Source organism: Athene noctua, chromosome 5 (genome assembly GCF_965140245.1).
Source record: "Athene noctua chromosome 5, bAthNoc1.hap1.1, whole genome shotgun sequence".
Classification (NCBI taxonomy): domain Eukaryota; kingdom Metazoa; phylum Chordata; class Aves; order Strigiformes; family Strigidae; genus Athene; species Athene noctua.
This window is the reverse complement of record NC_134041.1, coordinates 58229736-58247864: the sequence shown is the minus strand read 5'-3', so window position 1 is coordinate 58247864 and position 18129 is coordinate 58229736. Positions and strand designations below refer to the sequence as shown.

The following is an 18129-nucleotide window of genomic DNA, read 5'->3' as shown; positions in this document are numbered from 1 at the left end:
TCAAATAAAAATCAGAAAATCAGATTCATTTCTTGTAACTGCTGAAAATAGGATTCAGTGAAGGACAGAAGCACCACTTCAGTGGAGTATTTAAACACAGGGTATTTTCTGTCTGTATAGCTGCAGTGCCTAGCTGGAAGATCCCTAATCCTGAACTGGATGATTTGTATGTACAGGGTAGAGATGACCCTTGCTTTGAACATTTAATGGGCTAATTTTCAACAGGCATGTAGGCCCATGGACTTCAGTGGATTGACACATGTGTTCCAGTATCCCTTGTTCCTCTGTTCCTCCATGTTTATAGACATTTCCTGCCCAGCCGCTTCACAGCCCTCAGAGCTGTCAGACCAGGTATGAATGAGGACATAATAACCCATTTTCTATCCTCTTTTTAGGACCCGCACTGAGAAACCTTAGGTTTTTTAGGAAACGGTAGCCCTTTGTGAGCAAACCATGGCTGACAGCACATGGTGCTGTGCAGGCTACTGGTGGGGAGAGCTGGGCAAACCTGAGCCAGAGAAGAGTTAGGAAGACACAGGGACGTTTTCAAATATCTACCTGTTAATCTGAAAGGCAAACACTGAGTCTAAGAGAGACCTTTCTTCAAAAAAGTTTTATGCTGCTTATTTCCACTTCCCCTGGACAACCAGACATCGGGGAGATGTTTCCTCACTGTGCTGCGGGGCAGGACCCCATTGCCCACCTGCAGCCCCCAAGCACTTCCATGTTAGGTGCTCCCTGAGCATCTCCTGTTAGCCTCCCCGGGCATCTCCACGTGATTAGGGAGTAAGGAAGGTCTGTGCATAGACTATCTGTTTAAAAAATCACAAGCATAAGTCTATGATTTGGCCTTTGAAATTTTCTTAGAAGTTTCCTAACCATAGAAAACCAAAAAAATCAAAGACTCCCTTTTGAACCAGACTCTTGAAAATCCACTGCCTGAATCTCACACAGCTCCTTCCCTACAGCAACAGTTACTATGTAGTACCAGCTCCAGGACATGACCTGCGAACCCAGGCTCTGGAGGTCCTAAGCAGCAATTCCCCAGCTGGGGATCTCTGCCCCAGCAGTGTAAGGGAGGAGTTGCTCCGTTACAGCCTTCCCCAGCGCAGAGCAGATGGGAATATTATCACCGTGAATGCTCTTGCATGTGTAGAGCAAATTCAGAAGGATCCATTCCAGTCAGCCCCACAGTATGACAGCACCAGCCAGCTTAAGCGCATTTTTTTTATTTTCCTCCAGTTAAATACACAAGCCCAGTGAAATCTAAGTCCAGGGTTTCTTTTTTTTTTAATTGTTAGACCATTTTTCCCTGCTCCCCTCCTCCCCACAAATAATGTGAGGTTTATGACCCCTGAGTAATGACTGTGGAATGCACTGCATCCTACAGCCATCGCAAGGCATCTGGCAATGGGAATCTTCACAGCATGTCAAAAATACACAGATAATACCACTGTAAATAGCTAAGATCAAAACAAGTCAAATGTCAATGCTAATTTGCTGTCAAGTATATAGCACAAGACCACTTCCTCCTGCAAAAAAAAAGAAATCCAGTTCCCAAGTGTGACTTGCTCCCCACCAAAAGAAGCTTGTTCTCCAGCAAAACTCTCCCCAAACTCTGAATGAACAAAAGTGGTTTTTTCCCCTTGCTGTTTTATTTTTCTGAAGCTTTTGTGCCTGTCTGCTGATGAGTCTGAGGCTGGGAAATGAAACTTAAGTTTTGCCTGCCATTTTTCTATTGTAAGAAAGGACTCTTGGGAGAGATATTTACTGTTTTCTATGGCTCAGTCAGAGGGCGAGAAAGGAAAGTTGTTCCAGGAGTTCCCATTACAAAGCATTTTTTCACATGGGCTCACTTTTATTTTTTAAGGACTGGGAGATTAAAGAGCCGGCAGCACTGGAACAGGAAGTTTGCTGTATGTCCAAAGGTCAGGTGGGTCTCAGACAGCCACTGTTTCCAGCTCTCTTTTATATACACACGGCACATTAAAATGTACATCCCAGACTGGATGTAATCACGGTAGCGATGGGGGCCCACGGGTTCAGGGGGAAAGGAAGAGAGGGGGAGCAGGAAAACAGCACAGCACAGTCTCTCCTTGGGCTGTGATTTCATAAGACAAAGCACTGGGCGGCTGTTCAGCGAGCTTAAGGTATTCCCACGCCCCCACAGCTTTTTCCTGCCATCAGATATGTCAGCATGACTGCTTGTGGGGTCGCTCTCAGTGACATTCGGGAACCAATCCTGCTTAAAAAAACATTTTTTACTTTTTCGTCACATAGATTTGGGGTTTTTTTTCCTTTTTAAATGGAGTTAGTTCCCTGTTTTGATTTAAGCAGTGGCTCACAAAGCAGTTGTGCTGGCATGAAAAATGGGGTGGGTACAAGTGGAAAACGGGATCTGAAGAAAAACTGGAGCAGAACACATTAAAGTGGTAGGGATATTTCACACTTTCTGTCATGAAATCACAGTGTCGAGTCCATGGCAGAGAGGGCAGGTGGTGGCCCTCCCTTAGTTCCTTCAATTCCATCAGTACCATCGCATCTTCTATTACTAAGTAGTCAGTTAAGACGGGTAGAATTGTCTTCAAGACCTCTGAGGTTCACACTGCTGGAGCGAGCTGTTTTTGCAAAGTCAGGAGTGTTTCAGCTATCACCCCAGAAAGAAAGAGGGAAGGAAGGGTGTGGACTAAAACCCACCTTCAACTTGCATCCTCTGGAGGAGATGGCTGTTCTGCTGGGAGGGCAAGCCAGGTGCAGACTGGCCCTGCTTGGAGAGCCACTGTACTGGCATGTTATCTTGTGTCCTGAGTGTTCCACTCCAGGACCGTGCTCTAGTGCAAGGGGATGAAATACCAATGTCTTTTTTCCCCCTTTAGGTATTCCTCATTGTCTTGTGGCTGGACAGCAAATCAGGAGACGTAAGTTCAATGCTTTCACCTTTCTGAACTTGGGCACATCACTGAAATTCTCCAGGCTTCAGGTTTCCCTCATACCCTTTGTGGTCTGTTTTTGCCAGTAATAGCCAACATGTATCCCATGGATCAATCCAGTCTGCCAGGCAGGTTAAGCCCCACTAAGGCTTTTGATTGAACAGTGCATCAGCAAGTGTGGCCAGAAGCTTTTGCCTACTTCTGCCACTTGCCTTGATAGACTCTGGTCAAGAGGGGACAATGCAGACCGGGTCTGTGGGCCAGAGGGCTAGGTCTCACATTGCATAGTTAACTGCTAAAGAGCTCTGGAGATTTTGCTTTGTCCTTGCATTATTGTCTCTGCAAGTGGCTTTACTAAGCTAGAGGGTCTCCATCTGTCAGACTGGGGGCGTGACATCCTGAAGAAGGGTGTCATGGTGAAGGGAGGACGGGTTGAGCTCTGAGGCTCATGCAGTCTGTGCTAGGTTAGGGTTCAGGGCAGAAGGTGGGCTCAAGCCTCTCCTAGGCACGCTTGTCTTGGTGGGTATTATAATGTCTTTGCTAAAACTGCAGCAATGCTGCTTGGACATAAGTCTGGAGAAGATGGAGTAGAGCCCTTCTTAGTGAAATTCCCAGTCTTCATAGCTGGCAAGAGTAAGGGGCTGGATGTAAATTAATAGTGCATCCCTGAGTAGCCCAGTGAAGAAACATCAAAAGGCAAGTTGGGTCTGGCAGGAGCAGACTGACTTGGAAGCTGACTCTGCTGGTGGGGATTTCCACACCTGGGAGTAGATTCATTATCTATTTCCCATTATTTGGGCTATCCCAGCCCCCATAGCACCAGGTACAGGAGAGGAGTCGACGGTAGAGCCAACCTTCTCTTCAGGACTAGCTCAGTAAGGCTGCCAGAGGGAAAAAGTGCTCTCCCTTGGCTGACTCTTCTGGATTTAAGCTAGATACTGCAGAGAAACAAAATGCAGCTGAGTCCATTCAAGGAATTCATTGACAAATGCTTTGAGGTCTTTATGTGAACCTAAGTGTTTGCTGTGAAATAGGAGACAAGCTAATAATCGAAACAGGTTTTACAATGAATGAACTGCTGCTGAGAAATGCCTACTTTACAGCCTTGGTACTATGCTGGATGTTAAATAACTGCCAGGAGCAAACTCTGTGGTATCTCGGTTAGCTCTTACCCTAATTATCGTTTACAGAGGAGTCCCAGCTAGATGAATGAGGACTGCAATATAAAGGACTTAAATAAGATTTATTGATGTGACTACATGAATAATTCCCCTTGCAATGATGCATTTAAGAGCACAGATATTGTGGGAGGAGGAAAGATAGTGTTTGATATTTCTGATCATTTAGAAGTGTGTGGTTTATTTTTATGTTTTGGCTTTTGCTGTTCCCTCTATGTGCCCCCCTTCCAGAAAAAAAAAAAAAAAAAAAAAAAAAAAAGGTTTAATCCTCTTATTGGCCAGGTTTGTGAAACAATAGTAGGTAGTTGAAAATAAACTTCTGCTGAGGCCAATAAATATTGAGTCAGCTGAATGGTCTGCCATGGTGCTCAGGCAACCCCTGCTTCAGTGCTCTGACATTGCTCCCAACTCTTGGCACTCAAAGTTTGGGTTTTCCGTAACTAATTGTTCGGCTTCCTGAAAAGTTTGTGTTCTTTTTCCCTTGGGAGTGATCGCAGCAGAGGACCCTCCGGAAATTTTTCCTGTGTTCTGGCAGTCCAAGCAACAATGGAGTTACCTCTGGGGCAAGGAGATCACCCATCTGATCAGAGGGAAAAACTAGATGAAAAACTGACCCTGAGAGGAAAAAATGAGTAGCTTTCAGTCATGCCAGCAAGCCCACTAGCCTCGACGTGCAGCCAACCTGTCACTAGTTCTGACATAAGGGAAGGGGTGAGGGAAGGCATTACCACTGAGTAGCAATGTGTTTTTAAATAATTTGAAAACACCTCTAGCAGTGCAAGTCCACGGACACGTAAGCTGAAGTCAGAGCTGCTGCTGTCCTGCCAGGCAGCCCTGGCCCTCCCGCTGCTGCTGAGGGCCGGGGAGGCCCCATGGAGGCCATGATGGAGGAGTGCCCTGAGCCACCGTGACTGCGGGCACAAGGAGGGCTCTGCCCAACGCCCCTTTCCCGCAGTGACCACACTGCTCAGCCACCTGGGTCTTTGAAGGAACATGTAAACCATTCATGGAAGCCTGGAGTCGAGAATGAGCCTTCAGGAAAACATCTCCCTAGAGACACTCTTGCCCTAATAAGGGCTAATGCTGCCCAAATGATCCCAGCCTGTTGCTGCTGCCCCCAGTCTGCTCTTGCATCTGGTCACCTCCCTCAAGGGGGGACATTCCTGTGACTCCCTTTTCTCCACAAACCCGACTCCTCTTACTTTGTCTTTCTTTCCTCAATCAGATTGTTGCATATGGATGAACATGTCCATTACCCTGCTCTGTCTTTGCCTGGCAGACTCCTAGAAGCCTGTGTCTGCTCCCACAGACTTGTCCCTGCCCCATCACAGTTCCATCAAAAGCAGAATTAAACCCTCTACAGATCCTGGGATTCAGTTTAGCCTTCTCCTCAGGGGAACACCTGGGCAAGTTCACCCAAAATTAACTAAATTTACTAATCAACCCCTCTGCGGGTACTTACATCCTGAATTAAAATGTCTTTAGTCAGATTAGCTCACTGTGGAATGGAGCAAACTTAAACAAAGACACTTAAATTCTGAAGGTTTGGTAAGATCTTCTGCAGGTCTCATAGGAGATACTAAAACCATTACTGCTCATCAGCTCACCACTGCTCCTCTGCTGTGTGTCACCACCTTAAGCTGCAGCATTGAAGCAACTGAAGGCATGAGCACTGTGCAGAGGCAAGTTATTTCAAGCAACCTTCCTTGGTGGTTGAACTGTGGTAGCTTTGTGCTGACAACAAAGCGCCAGCACAGCAATAGTATTTGGTGGGTGGCCAGTGAGACGTGAGCAGGGGTCAGAACCTGCACTGAACAGGTCCCAGGCAAGATCTCTTGATGCAACTTCAGTACTGACAGCTACCCGTTAGCAGAAACCTCTTCCTGTAGCAGGAACCCACATGTCACCTTACTGTATCTGTCCGTGGAGAGGACCAGAAAGGTATGGTCTAAGTATGCACTTACATAGTCGCATCCCACCCCACATCATCTGTTGTTGCTGCAGCTCTGCGCTCCCTGGGGATGGGCAGATGACAACTTGAATGTACAGGGGTCTCAGGCATTGTGGGACACTCTTTGCTCCGGCCACTTGTGCATAAGGTGACACACACCGTTGCCTAACTTAGCTGGTGTCAACCCTAGTGGCCTGTGCCCCTGGGCGGCTCTCCCAGTTGCTCCCCCCTTCCGAAAAACCCATTTCTGGGCACCTGGCCTGCAGTATGAAACAGCCTTTGTGTGATATTTTGTCAGCTACAAATAATTGAAAAAGGCCTACATAAAGTCCTAATTGTGTCACAGAACAGGCTCTTCAGTCATCCATCTTCCTATTAAACTTGTGAATTTCAGCTACTCAGCCCTGTTGGAGTTATTTTCCCCTTCCCCTCCTTCTTCTTTTAAGCTTCTATTTATATTCTCTCAGTTGTCTCTGCCAGAAGATCTCATGTGGATACATTAGGCCTTTTCAAAAGGAAAGTTGGATTACAGCGATTTTTCTCCCCGTAGGACACAACAGCTTCATCATTCATAACAGAGCAATACACTATAACTTCATTATAGATGGCATGAAGCTGGCCTATTTAAACAGAATACTTAATGATAGTTGGAAAGGCAAGAGAAATTCATCTCCACTGGTCTACGTGGGAAAAGGGAAACTGCGTCTTTTGGTATTTACTGAGGCGGATTTCTTGACTCTCAATTAAATATCTTTTCACAGAAACAAACAAACAAAAAAATGCAGAAGACTCAACTGACATGAGTGACATCTGTTACCTGGTAGATACTTCCTACTTTGGCAGATAGTTTGACATACCCTAACATCTAATGTTAATAGCAGCTGTGGGGGCTGGGAAGGAAACCTGGACTCCTCTGTAGTACTTAGCCTCCACTGAAACAAACTGCAGTTGTTGGTGCTCTCCTGTATGGACCACAGGTTCTCATTCTTTTCCCTTTCCCACTTCAGCAGCACTGACCTCAGAAGTGTGCTCTGCTTATTGACTTTGGCTGAGTACAAGTGGTTTAGGCCTAAAGAAAAATCTGCGGACTGAAAAAAACGCCTTTTTGGGAAAATGCCAGAATAAATAGCCTTCTGTGAGCTCACAGTTGACATCAGACTACAGTTTGTGGTGATGATGGGGGAGGCTTAAAAAAATCCCAGTGAAAATGTATCAAGATGTAAAAATTAATGTTTTCCCATATTTTGATAAAACTAGTTTTTCCTCTCACCTGGGTAAGTTTTAGTGCTGCTGAAAGGTGCCAACAGCTCAGCTCTGTTGATGTGAGTCTGAGTCCTCTACTGACAGCTTGATACACCACACAAGTTTTTGCTCCACCACACAATTGAGGTTTTGCTCAATATTGGTTTACTACTAAAATCTGTAAGTGTGGATGAAGTTTCTACTATTTGCTCAGCTGAAAGTCATGATTTCTTATCCCATCCCCTCAAAACCTAGGACCATGGTTAATTATGTATCAGAAATCTGTATCAGAAACTCTTAGAAAGCTGACAGCCATGTTCTGTGGTGTCTGTGAGTGTTACATGCTGGAATACAGTGCATTGATAACCCATGAATTCTGCTGGTGTATCCATCCCCATGTGGAGTTTGGAGGGCAGGGGAATAAAGAATGCTTTTTACTTCTTTAACTGGTATTGAACACTGTCAAAGGAAAGATGAGGGGCTTCTCTGGAGGGGAGAAAGGGTCTGGAGTGGAAAATAAGTTTAAGGAAGAAATGGCTCCAGGAGGAACAAATGCTCTGGCTGTTGAGCACACTGTCTGGTCAGCATGTCTCATACCTTGGCCAGAAGAAGGTACTCTATCTGTCAGGGAAAAGAAAACAATTCATGCTATTAGAGCTCCCTGTAATTTGGTCTAGAAGCAGTTTGGACTCAACAACTGTAAAGGAAATGTCAAAGAATGGGAAGCCAAGAGAAGCTCATCAAAAAGACATCTGGTCCTGCTGTCCTTAATGGGAAATCCCCCCCCTCCCTCTAGCCACCCTCTTCCCAGCCACGCTCTTTTGAAACAGTTAATGTCTGAGAGAATCCAAAACATTGCTGGAATGTATCAGTGAGGAAGCTTTTGTATAGCTGAGCAGCTAAACAGCTCTGGGTTTGTTTGTGTTAGGGCTGATTGTCTTGCCTTTCATCAGTGAAAGTCAGAAATGGCTGGACAGAAGTCAGTGGAGCAACACCAGTGTAAGGCCAGTTCAGGCTGGGGGAGAATTTGGCCATCTCTTCTATGACCAGAGTCGTGAAGCACTTCGTAGGGAAGGAAGAAGACCTCAAAAGGGACACCCATAGGCAGCACACTTGCAACTCTTCTGAGATGAAGCATTCATGTCCCGTTCTCCAACAGAGTATTCACTCCTCTTCCAGTGAGTAACTTTGCTTGCAACAACCGTGCTGTCCCAGACAGTGACCCCTCTGCCTCTGTGTCTCCTGGCCCTTGCTTCACTGACAGAGCCCTGGCAGGCTCCCAGTGCCTTCCTGGAACCAAGGAACTAGTCTGATCTGCTATAAAGCACCCATAAAGGTTATTTATTTCTGGGGAAAGATGTTTCATTGCTGCTCGTGCTCCTGAGTGGGTAGCCCAGGATCCTTAACATGTTTCTGTACTAAGCCGTGTGGCGATGTCATTTATTACAGCTCCTCTCACAAAACCGCGTTCCCAGGGCCTGGGCGGCTCAGAGTTTCAGCATGGGATGTAGAGTCTTTGATCATATGAATCAGGACAATTAGCAGAGTCCAGCTATTTAGACCTCCTTGGCGAATAAGCAGAGGGCTCTGTTCAACTCCCCAACACCAACTATTCCCTTCACCCCCCAGATCAGAAAATCTGGAAGACAGGCAGGATTCAGCAGATCAGGGGTCAAAGACATCGGTGGGAGCTCCACAAACATACTGAATGTACTGCCAGTGTCTGCTCTGTGCTCCTGGCTAGAGGGAAGATCAGGGAGGACTTTCCAAGAAGACAGTTGAGCTTGTGACTGGTGATCCCTCTTATCTAGTCCCAGCTGTGTGGTCCCACCTGCTTGTGTGGACATGTTCAGGTGGTCGCCTCCTTCCCTCCAGCTGCAGGTGCTTGCCATTTACCTGGTACTACCTCAGTCTTCCCTGAGTCTACTGTGACCCAGCTTGGCTTTCTCAGCTGGGAGAAAAATCTGCCATTTAAATTTTCCAATGTTTCAGCATAGAAGTTGGGTCAATAACTGAAAATGATGCTAGGAAGAGAAAGATCATTTCACCAGAAGCAGGAGGAGGAGGGAGAAAGACACTTCTCTCTTTCAGAGACAGCAACGTTGTTTTGCTGGCTCTGCTGTCCCTAGGTCCACAGGCTTCATTGCTGTTCAGAGGGATGCACATACAGACAAAAGTAATTCCCCCCATCAGATTATGGCAGCATTACTGCCCAGCATTGTGGCCAGAGATGTCTTTGGCTTCCTTGTTTCTTAGTATTTCACAGGACACACCTCAGCTTTAATCTCAACTCACATCTGTCACAAAACCTGCCTCTGCTCAGATCTCTCAACTGCCCTGAAATAGTTTTATGCCTGCTTGAACACAACTGTCCACGGAGGTGTTACATCCTTATCTAAATAGGTACTTGAGATGATATTTGGGAGAAAAGAGGGCACTCGTGTGCAACCATTGATCTGAGCACATCTTACTGCTAACCCTAGTCTACCACGCCATCTTCTTTCTCCATCTGTCTTCTGGGTGCCTGCACACATGGAGTATTTGACATGGTTCCCCATCTTTCAGGAGCTTAACAAGATCAAGTTAATTTTACTTCTGACAGAGTTTGGTTTTGCTGAAACTACGTTTTCACAGCCTTGATAAGTTTGTGGGGAAGGAAGAAAGAAAATCCCTGTGAAATAACAGATACCTTTCATGTGTGAAGGAAATTTCTACCTTTCTTCTGCCAGCTGGAATATTTTCCCTGAAGAAAGGCAGAAGCCTGACCACTATGGACTGCTCCAATTGAGATGAACAACATCTGGGAGAAAATGCTCCGGGGAGCAGCTCTGCAGAGTCCAAGTCAAGTGTGAGTCCTCCTGACAGGCTCCATCAAGCATAACTTCCCTGAAGTCGGTGGAGGGCACCTGCACACAAGCTCTCATGGTAGGATTCCCTCCAGCTTTCACAGTGTAGAGATCAATAACCTTCACCAAACTTCGAGTCATGCTTAAACCAGGGGAAGAGCAAGTCAAAAGCAACCAAAGAGAAGCAAGTCGTAGCAAAGATTTAGACAAATATTAAAGACGTTGCTAATGCAAAAGGCAAGTCTAACAGCAACAATATTAACGAAGCAATGTACACCTGCTTAGTGTCAATATTTGGGGAAAAAGGAAAAGCATTTAGCATCACCGGTGGATGAAAGAGAGAATCAGAATCATGCTTCTGCACAAAGTATTTAGCAAATCATTATAATGGTTTATAGAGTTTGTTTAGGCTTCTAAATTTTTACTTGATTCCTTCTCTGTTTCACAGGAAGCAGGAGTGCTAAAATGACAGGATGTAAGGCCAGATAAGCAGAATCACATTGGCAGAAAGCCACAGCACAGTACCTGAGAACTTTAGCCAAAGGTGATAATCGTACTAGCAGTCAGGCTGTTGATTAATACAACATGAATATGCAGGCAAAAAGCCATTAAAACATGTGATCTATAGTATGATCCTCTGTACTGAAGGATAGGATGTCAGCCACATAAAAATAGAAAAGTCTTGAACAGGGTGAATTTGGCCCTCCAGACTTGTCACACCTGAGTCATCATTAATAATATGCAGGAAAAAAGCAAGGAATGCACAGGTACACAGGTAGCTGTCTGTTATTTTATTGGCTTTGAGAAGCTCTACCAAGGTATCCTAGCTGAACATGATGGCAAACATCTAGACTTCAGCACCAACATTGGGAATATTAATTCCTTGCACTACGCAGGTTCTGAGTATTTCCCAGTTTTATTAAACCACAGAACACAACAGCTTGTTTGAAAAAGAGTATCCCAAAGTATTTTAGGTACTTCCTACTGCAAGAGGAAGGGGACAAACAGGAAGAACTTGTATTCCTCTGGCATTAGTGTTCCTCCCATTGTCACTTGCCCAGCAATTGCCATGAGCCTAACCAGCACTCCTGGGATTCCAGAGCATCCTTATCACTGCTGGGGAGGGGAAGGAGGGCACAAGCAGGGGATATGAAGTCTCTGGAACCTAAAGACAAGAATCACGGGTATCTGACGTCTTGATCTTTCAAATCATCTTTAATTAGTTTGTTTAACTGGTATTATCCTTAATTAGCCTTGCTGAGTTCAGAATGACTACTCACCTGCTTCGAGGTAACAGGCAAACTTCAGAAGTTTGCAGGATCAGGGCTACCCTGATTGATTTTGAAAGCTAGAGCCAAGAAGTAGCTGGAAAGAGCTCCAAGAGAAGTATCCCTACAGGGATACATGACAGATATATTTATTTAACCTGTTTTTTTCTCCAGTCATTGAAGACTGCTATCTGCTTGCTGGATCTGACAGTTCAGGCATTTGGCTTGCCTGTCTTCTTGTGCAGTAGTTATGTCCTGACAAGAGAGGAGACGTGCTCCAGCTTCAGCTTCCTTGAGCAGCAATAACCCTTTATCTATACTTGTTCTCACACGGAAAGTTTCCATGTGTCGAGAGTCACTTTCTGGTTCCACCAGGCACATGGATCTTCTGTGAGGTGTCACACCCCTCAACCACAGCCTGGGGGGGTGGGCAGGAGGGACACCCAGGAACCCGGTGAGTGGCAGGACAGTGCCCTTCCAGCCTGACTGCTCACTTCCCTTGTGAGCTGAAAGAGCCTGCTTATGGCTATTTTTGGAAAATGTTAAGCAGGGTCATATGATGGAGACTTGCTTTTTTTTTCTACATACACAGCACTAAGATGTCCCAAGGCTGCCTTGGACCACAGATGTCAATGGTCTGTGGGTTGACAGGCCCCAGAATTGGGAAATACGGATTCTGTGAGCCTCTCATTGGCTTTGTCCAACTGCCCTCTCCTTACTGGCACTGTGACCCTGCTCTCACACAGAAACAGCGATATTCCTCCTACAACATTACTTGGATGGGTATGTGGAAATTACCATTTGAGAGTACTCAAGGCTCTTTAGATGTGGATGGAAGGCCAAGAGCTTGGCTTGCAGAGCAGAGTCAATGTGCACAGGGCTGTGTGGTTTGGGGAACCCACCTAACTGTCCTACTGCTCTCTGCAAGAAAATGTGCGTTTCCATTGCAGGCCCCACCACCACCTTCCTGTCCACACTTCAAACCCTGAGCCAGGCCCAAGTGCTGTTTTGCCCAGACCCCAAAGCCTGGGAGTCCCTTGAGGGTCAAAGAGGTGGGATGAGGATTAAACTCAGAACTGAGCTTGGTGTGACCCTCATCCTTCCGTGGAAGGAGGACTAGATGCTCATGCAGGGAGCCAGTGGATGTAGCGCTGGTGAATGATGCAGAGCTGACTTCTGGTTCCTTATTTTTCAGCTCCCAAGGAGAGCAGTTGATTTCTAGGTAGCGGTTTTATCTCTTTCCACAGGAACAGTGGAGCTGCCCACCCAGGTCAGACATCTAGCATCAACTCTTGCCAGAAATTCCTTGTAGTAGGCAGGTATGGCTCTCTTGTCCCCATGCTGATGGCTTAATTCTGAAGAGAAAACTTTCTCTACAATCCTCGTGTACCTTGTCTATTGTAACTTTGGATGTTCTTATAATTGATACAAGCATTAAACTCCTGCAGTGTGCCCAAAATATTGTCCTTGGGAACAGGTTGTCACCAGTGTCTTATATTGAGGACAGACTGGATGCCCGCTTCTCCATTTGTTATTATTTGGGCGCTTTGGGCCTGGTGGCTCTGGTGGAAGCCAGGAAGGAAAGATGTTGGCGGAACCCGAGGACAGGGACATCTTCCTGTGAGATCTGCTCTCTCCAGGAGGCCGCTCCTACCGGGAAGCCTTAAGGATGCGGCTGGAGAGTGCAAACTCCGCGGCTGGGGGTGACAGGCACCAGCGGCCCGCGGAGGGTGGAGGGAGGACGCGACTCTCCGGCTCGGCAGGGCAGGGCAGGGCAGGGCAGGGCAGGGGGGGGCAGGGGGGGCTGGCGGGCTCCCGCCCGGGGTCTGACCGCCCGGAGCCACCGGGACCACACGGGGCTATCCCGGGGGAGCGGGGCCTTTCCCTGAATGTGCCCAAAGCCCCGCTGCAGCCAGAGCAAACACCGTCCTAAACACGGAGGGCATCCCCGCCCTGGGCACGGCGCTGCCGAGCAGCCAGAGCCCCCAGGAGCCACCCCCGGCACCCTCCTCCTCCTCCTGTCACCGGCCCTAACCCGGCTCTTTTCCCGGGGGACCGGCAGCCCGAGGGGGACCCCGCGCCGATGGGCAGGATCCGCGCCGGTGCCCCGCGCCCAGTCTCCACCCCGGGCCCGGGTGCCCCTTCCCCATCCCGGAGCCCCGATCCCGGCCAGCTCCGCGGCTGCGGGGAGGGCGGGAGGGCGGGGAGGGGCGGGGCGGGGCGGCCCGGCCGGGGGATCCGGCGCCGCCGGGGCAGGAGGCGGCAGGAGCGCGGCGGAGCGGAGCCCCTCAGGAGTCCCCGGGCTGCGGCTTCCCCCCGCTGCAGCCCCCATGGAGAAATACAAAGGTGAGGCTGGGCCCCACGCGTGTCCGTGCCCCGCGGCGGCCCCGCACGGGCAGCGCCGTCCTGCCCTGCCCGGCGGGGGGAGATCGGGGACGGGTCTTTGCGGGGACACGCGCACCCACAGACCCGCTGAGGCGGGACCCCGCGGCTCGCTGTCGCCACGCGTGGGGAAGCGCGGCGGCGGGGGGCTGCGGGGGGCAGCTGCCGCGGTGATGTTTCCCGAGAGTGGGACAGGGGCTCGGCTCCGGGGAAGGGGGTCCCCGCGAGTGGGGGGCCCGGGCTCGGTTCCGGCAGGGTGGGGGTGTTGTCCCGCGGGTGGGACCGGGCGGCGAGGGCGGGGGTCCAGCTCCGCGGAGGAGGAGGAGGCGGCCAGCAAGTGTGGCAGGGAGCCGGCCCCCGGGGGAGGCCGTCTCCGCCGGTGGGGCCGGGGGTCCCAGTCCCCGCGAGTGGGGCCGGGCGGGCGGCGCCGGGGAAGGCGCGGGGCAGCGCAGCCGGGTCCCCCCGTGCCTGCCCGGGCACTGGGCAGCGAGGGAGGGAGGGAGGAGCGGGAGAGACCTCTCATTTTACGCCGACCGAGGATCGGGACCTTTTTGCGCCACTTGAAAGCAGCGTCGCGTTTCGTTTTCGGCAGCCCCTGAATTTGGGTAACGTTGCCTGCTCTTGTCTTTCTCCCTAAATTTCTATCTGCATAGACTTCCCACCCTCTCAGGCTTAACAAGCACGACACTGAGTGTCCTGTTTCCTAAATGGAAGGAGGTTTGGTGGTTAGGGAGAGGGTAGGTGAGCAGCCTTCCTGCTTTCTCTCCGGCAGATCCCATCCGGGCTGGTGGTCACCCGCGGCCCATTTATTCGCCCACAATCAATGGCTCTGGCGCTTCCTGCGTGATGCTGCTCGGTGATTATCACTGAGAATGGCTCAGCTCCCATCTGTAGTGCCAGGGGCAGCTCCTGGAAACTTCGCAAACTTCAGCGCTCCTCGCCAGCTGAGCAGGGAGGAGGTGGGGTGAGGTGCCTGGGCATGGGACGTTCGGATGGACGTGGGAACTTTGTGATTTCTGCTCCTGTGTAAAAGGCTCTGCTGGGGGAGGTGAATCTGGCACTTGTGTAGCACAGAATAAGTCTGCAGTAAGTTCTACCTGTTGAGAAGACATGTGGCTCTCCCTGTAACTGCTCCTTATGGAGCTTGAACACTTAAGCGGGGAACTTGGTACTAGACAAATACCTTCCTGCCTGACCCCGTTTGGACTAGTTACTGTCAAACTGGCAAGGTTTGGTAAGGCCTCAGCAGATTTGTTCAAAGCCCTTGTTCCCTGATCATTCTTTAGTGGGGACTTTATATGTTGAGGTATCATATTGTGTGAAGTTAATTTTTTGCCAGGACTCTGGTTTTTTTTTTTGACTATGCAAGTACTTTAGTATTCTGACAGGGCTGGCACTGTGCTGCCTGTTGCATTTTTGATCCTTTTCCTCCTTATAATTGATACTTTCCAGGCGTGATAAGCACAGTAGTAACATACTGCAAAAATAGTAGCATGCTGCAAATAGTAACATACTGCAAAGAGTGATGTTAAAAGCTATATTACAAGTCAAATATTGTGTAGGTTTGGTTTTGGGTTTTGGTTGGTTTTTTGTGTTTTTTTTTTTTTTTTTTTCTGGCAGGGTCTGTACAATTCCATTCAGTTCCAGTAGCAAAGCAGTAGATTCATTAAGATTCAGCTATGTTTTGTATATTGTCTTTTTAAATATGCACACTGCTCCCTTAGAGCAGCGGGGATGTGTTCTGCACATGTGTAATGAATAGCAAGTGCAACTGATTGCGGAGCCTTGCCAGTCCTTTTTGTGTTACTGGTAACGAATGTGCGCGCGTGGGAGTGGGTGTGCATTAATGAGGGTACTGAGGCATCTCCAGCTCTGCAGGGAAGCTGCAGGTGATGGCAGCAGCTCATTTGGTGGGTGGGAGGTGTCCCCAGCATGATGGGGTGGCTGGAGTCACCTGGGGCTGGTGAGGGAAAGGGAAGGGCTGGGGGAGAACCTGTGGGATTTGAGAGCTCTGAGGAGCAGGTGGAGAAAGCAGGCAAGTGAGTTGTTACTAATCAGCATGGGGGATATGTGCCTGTTCTGGTGGGGATATTCTGTTGCTGCCATGGGGAGTCTTCATCCTTGCTGCCAGCTAGGCAGAGCACTTGCGCAGGGAAATCCTGTAATGGTAGAGGTGGATGGACTCAGAGCACTGTTGAGCAATGAACTGGTGTTCTGGAAAGAGGAATTGGACTATAGGATCTTTTCTATTACTTAAGAAACGAAGGTTGCAAGCATCAGCAAACAGCAGCGTTTCTTTCCTTTAAACAAGGTCATGGATGTGCTTTAATCTGAGCTCTGGCAGGCACAAGGGTGTCCCTCCTGTTCCCAAGGCAGGGTGAAGCAGCCACAGGAATCTGGTTGGGTGGAGCGTGCAGGGCCAGGTGGGGTGTGAGCCTGGGAGCCCGGGGCTGGTGGCCGGCAGGGTGGCACCTGTGGAGTGGGAAGAGCGAGGGCTGTTGGACTTGCATGGAGGGAAGTGAAGGAGGGATTGTGAAACTCCCCTGGGAATAGGTTTCCTTTCCCAGCCTCTGCAAATGGGCATGCAAGGCCAGCTGCATAGGAAGACAGACTTTTGACTCTTGTTAGGCTCTTAAAGCTCTGAAGGATGATCTTGGTGTGAGACAGGTTGGGGGTTTTTTTCTGCCAGGCCACAGAATGTCTTCTCCCATTGATGAAGATGCTGTTTAAAAATCCACTCTCCCTGTGGTTGCAGAAGTACATGTGAGACGTAAGGGCAAGAAACCCAGCAGCCCAAGGGGAGACCTGCAGGGAGCAGAGGGCAGGTGTGAGTGAGGATGGTCGCTGTACCCACAGCTGTGGGTACAAGGGCATTGGCAAGGACAGAGCTGCTCGTCTCTTGCTCCTTCTCTGTTCCCTGCAAGTGCGCTCTCTCCTTCCTATGTGTTTTTCCTTTGAATATGGGGTTTGTACAACTGTCCCATCTTGCACTCCCTGTTGCAGCAGCACCATGGCTCCTTGCCTACTCCTTGCCCCGCATGTCAGATGTGAGTGGCTGGTCCATGATCAGCCTTCTCCATCCCCTGGGAAGGGAAGAGGTGCTGGATGCACTGTTACTGTTGAGGGGTGTGTTAGTGGCACCCTTGCTTATCTGCCATCCCTGTTAAGTCCTCTCAGACCAACCCCTTGTCACCCCAGTCAGGGTGATTCCCCTGGGATGCAGCCTGATGCATATAGTTTAAGATGTCAAGTGATGTGAGCCTTGAGAGGTTTGTAACATTATTATTGTATTTTTAATGTGTTAGAGCTCTGTAATGGAAATCAGAGTGACTTGCAGCCTGGTTCTTTAAAGAAAGGTGTTCGGCATTCTTGTTCTACTGTCTCTGTTGAGCAAAGACACAAGCTTTGCATTTCTTATCTGAGGGTCTCCCAGGGCTCTGCCGGGCATTGCTGGTGTTTGCAGTGCTCCTCTAAGGAGACAAGCATTGTTTGTCTGTGGAGGACAGGTTGTCTTCTTAACAGAAGCCAACAGTTTAGTGTTGATAAGGATTAAAATAAGGACTTGGTAGAAAGACAGAGTGTTTGCTTGCTAGTTAACACGTTTTACCTGGGAGGGGAAAAGGGTGTGGGTCTGTTTGGGACTTTGGCACGTGTTCTTTTTAACAAGCTCTTGCAAATACAAGGAGATATGCTTGGGATTAAGCTGCAAAGTGGAGAGACATGAATGAAAGACCTAACAATCCGAGGTGCTTTATAAACGCTTGTTAATCAGAGTCAGAAATAGCTTGATTCATATTAACATGATCTAGGCTCTATACAAACATATGTGGTTTCTTCTCAGCTGAGCATCAACACAGCTGTTGTGTTTAGCTAATTGTCTTGGTGTAATTGGCAACTGGAGAAAACAGGGCAATGTACTGCCCTGTACCAAACCCAATACAATTTTCAGCTGCTGGGCTGAGCCTTCTTGAAATTCAGATGAAAATTAATGTCCTGCATAGCCTCATAATATATACAGGCTCTTTCATGTGAGAGTGGTGAGTTTTGAAGATGGGAAGGGATTCTGTTGGGGAATAGGCAGCAGGAGTGCGGAGTCATTTACCCAGCAGAGATTTAGATGAAACCTTTTTCTGTGACCAAAACCACAGCCTGTCTCAATTATACATCTGCTGTGTCCATCCGACACACTGTCACCTGTGCCAGTATAATATTTCTGTCTCTTCTAGCACAACTGCATTTCTTATGTAAACAGGGCACCTGAGGGTGCTCTGAGTTGTAGCAAGTGCGCACAAGCCTCTCTGGTGCTCTCCAGACCAGGACAAGCTCCCTGCA

General features: G+C 48.7%; 1 protein-coding gene across 4 annotated transcripts in view; it reads left to right on the top strand.

Annotated features, from left to right (window-relative positions):
* The first annotated feature begins 13652 nt into the window (after positions 1–13652).
* AFAP1L2 (actin filament associated protein 1 like 2) overlaps positions 13653–18129 on the top strand; it is a 72052-nt gene continuing 67575 nt past the window's right edge. For all 4 annotated transcript variants that reach the window (XM_074907792.1, XM_074907791.1, XM_074907794.1 and 1 more), the window contains exon 1: positions 13653–13761. In XM_074907792.1, the coding sequence (XP_074763893.1) occupies positions 13746–13761 (16 nt within the window). In that variant the 5' untranslated portion in view covers positions 13653–13745. The remainder of the gene's footprint in view (positions 13762–18129) is intronic.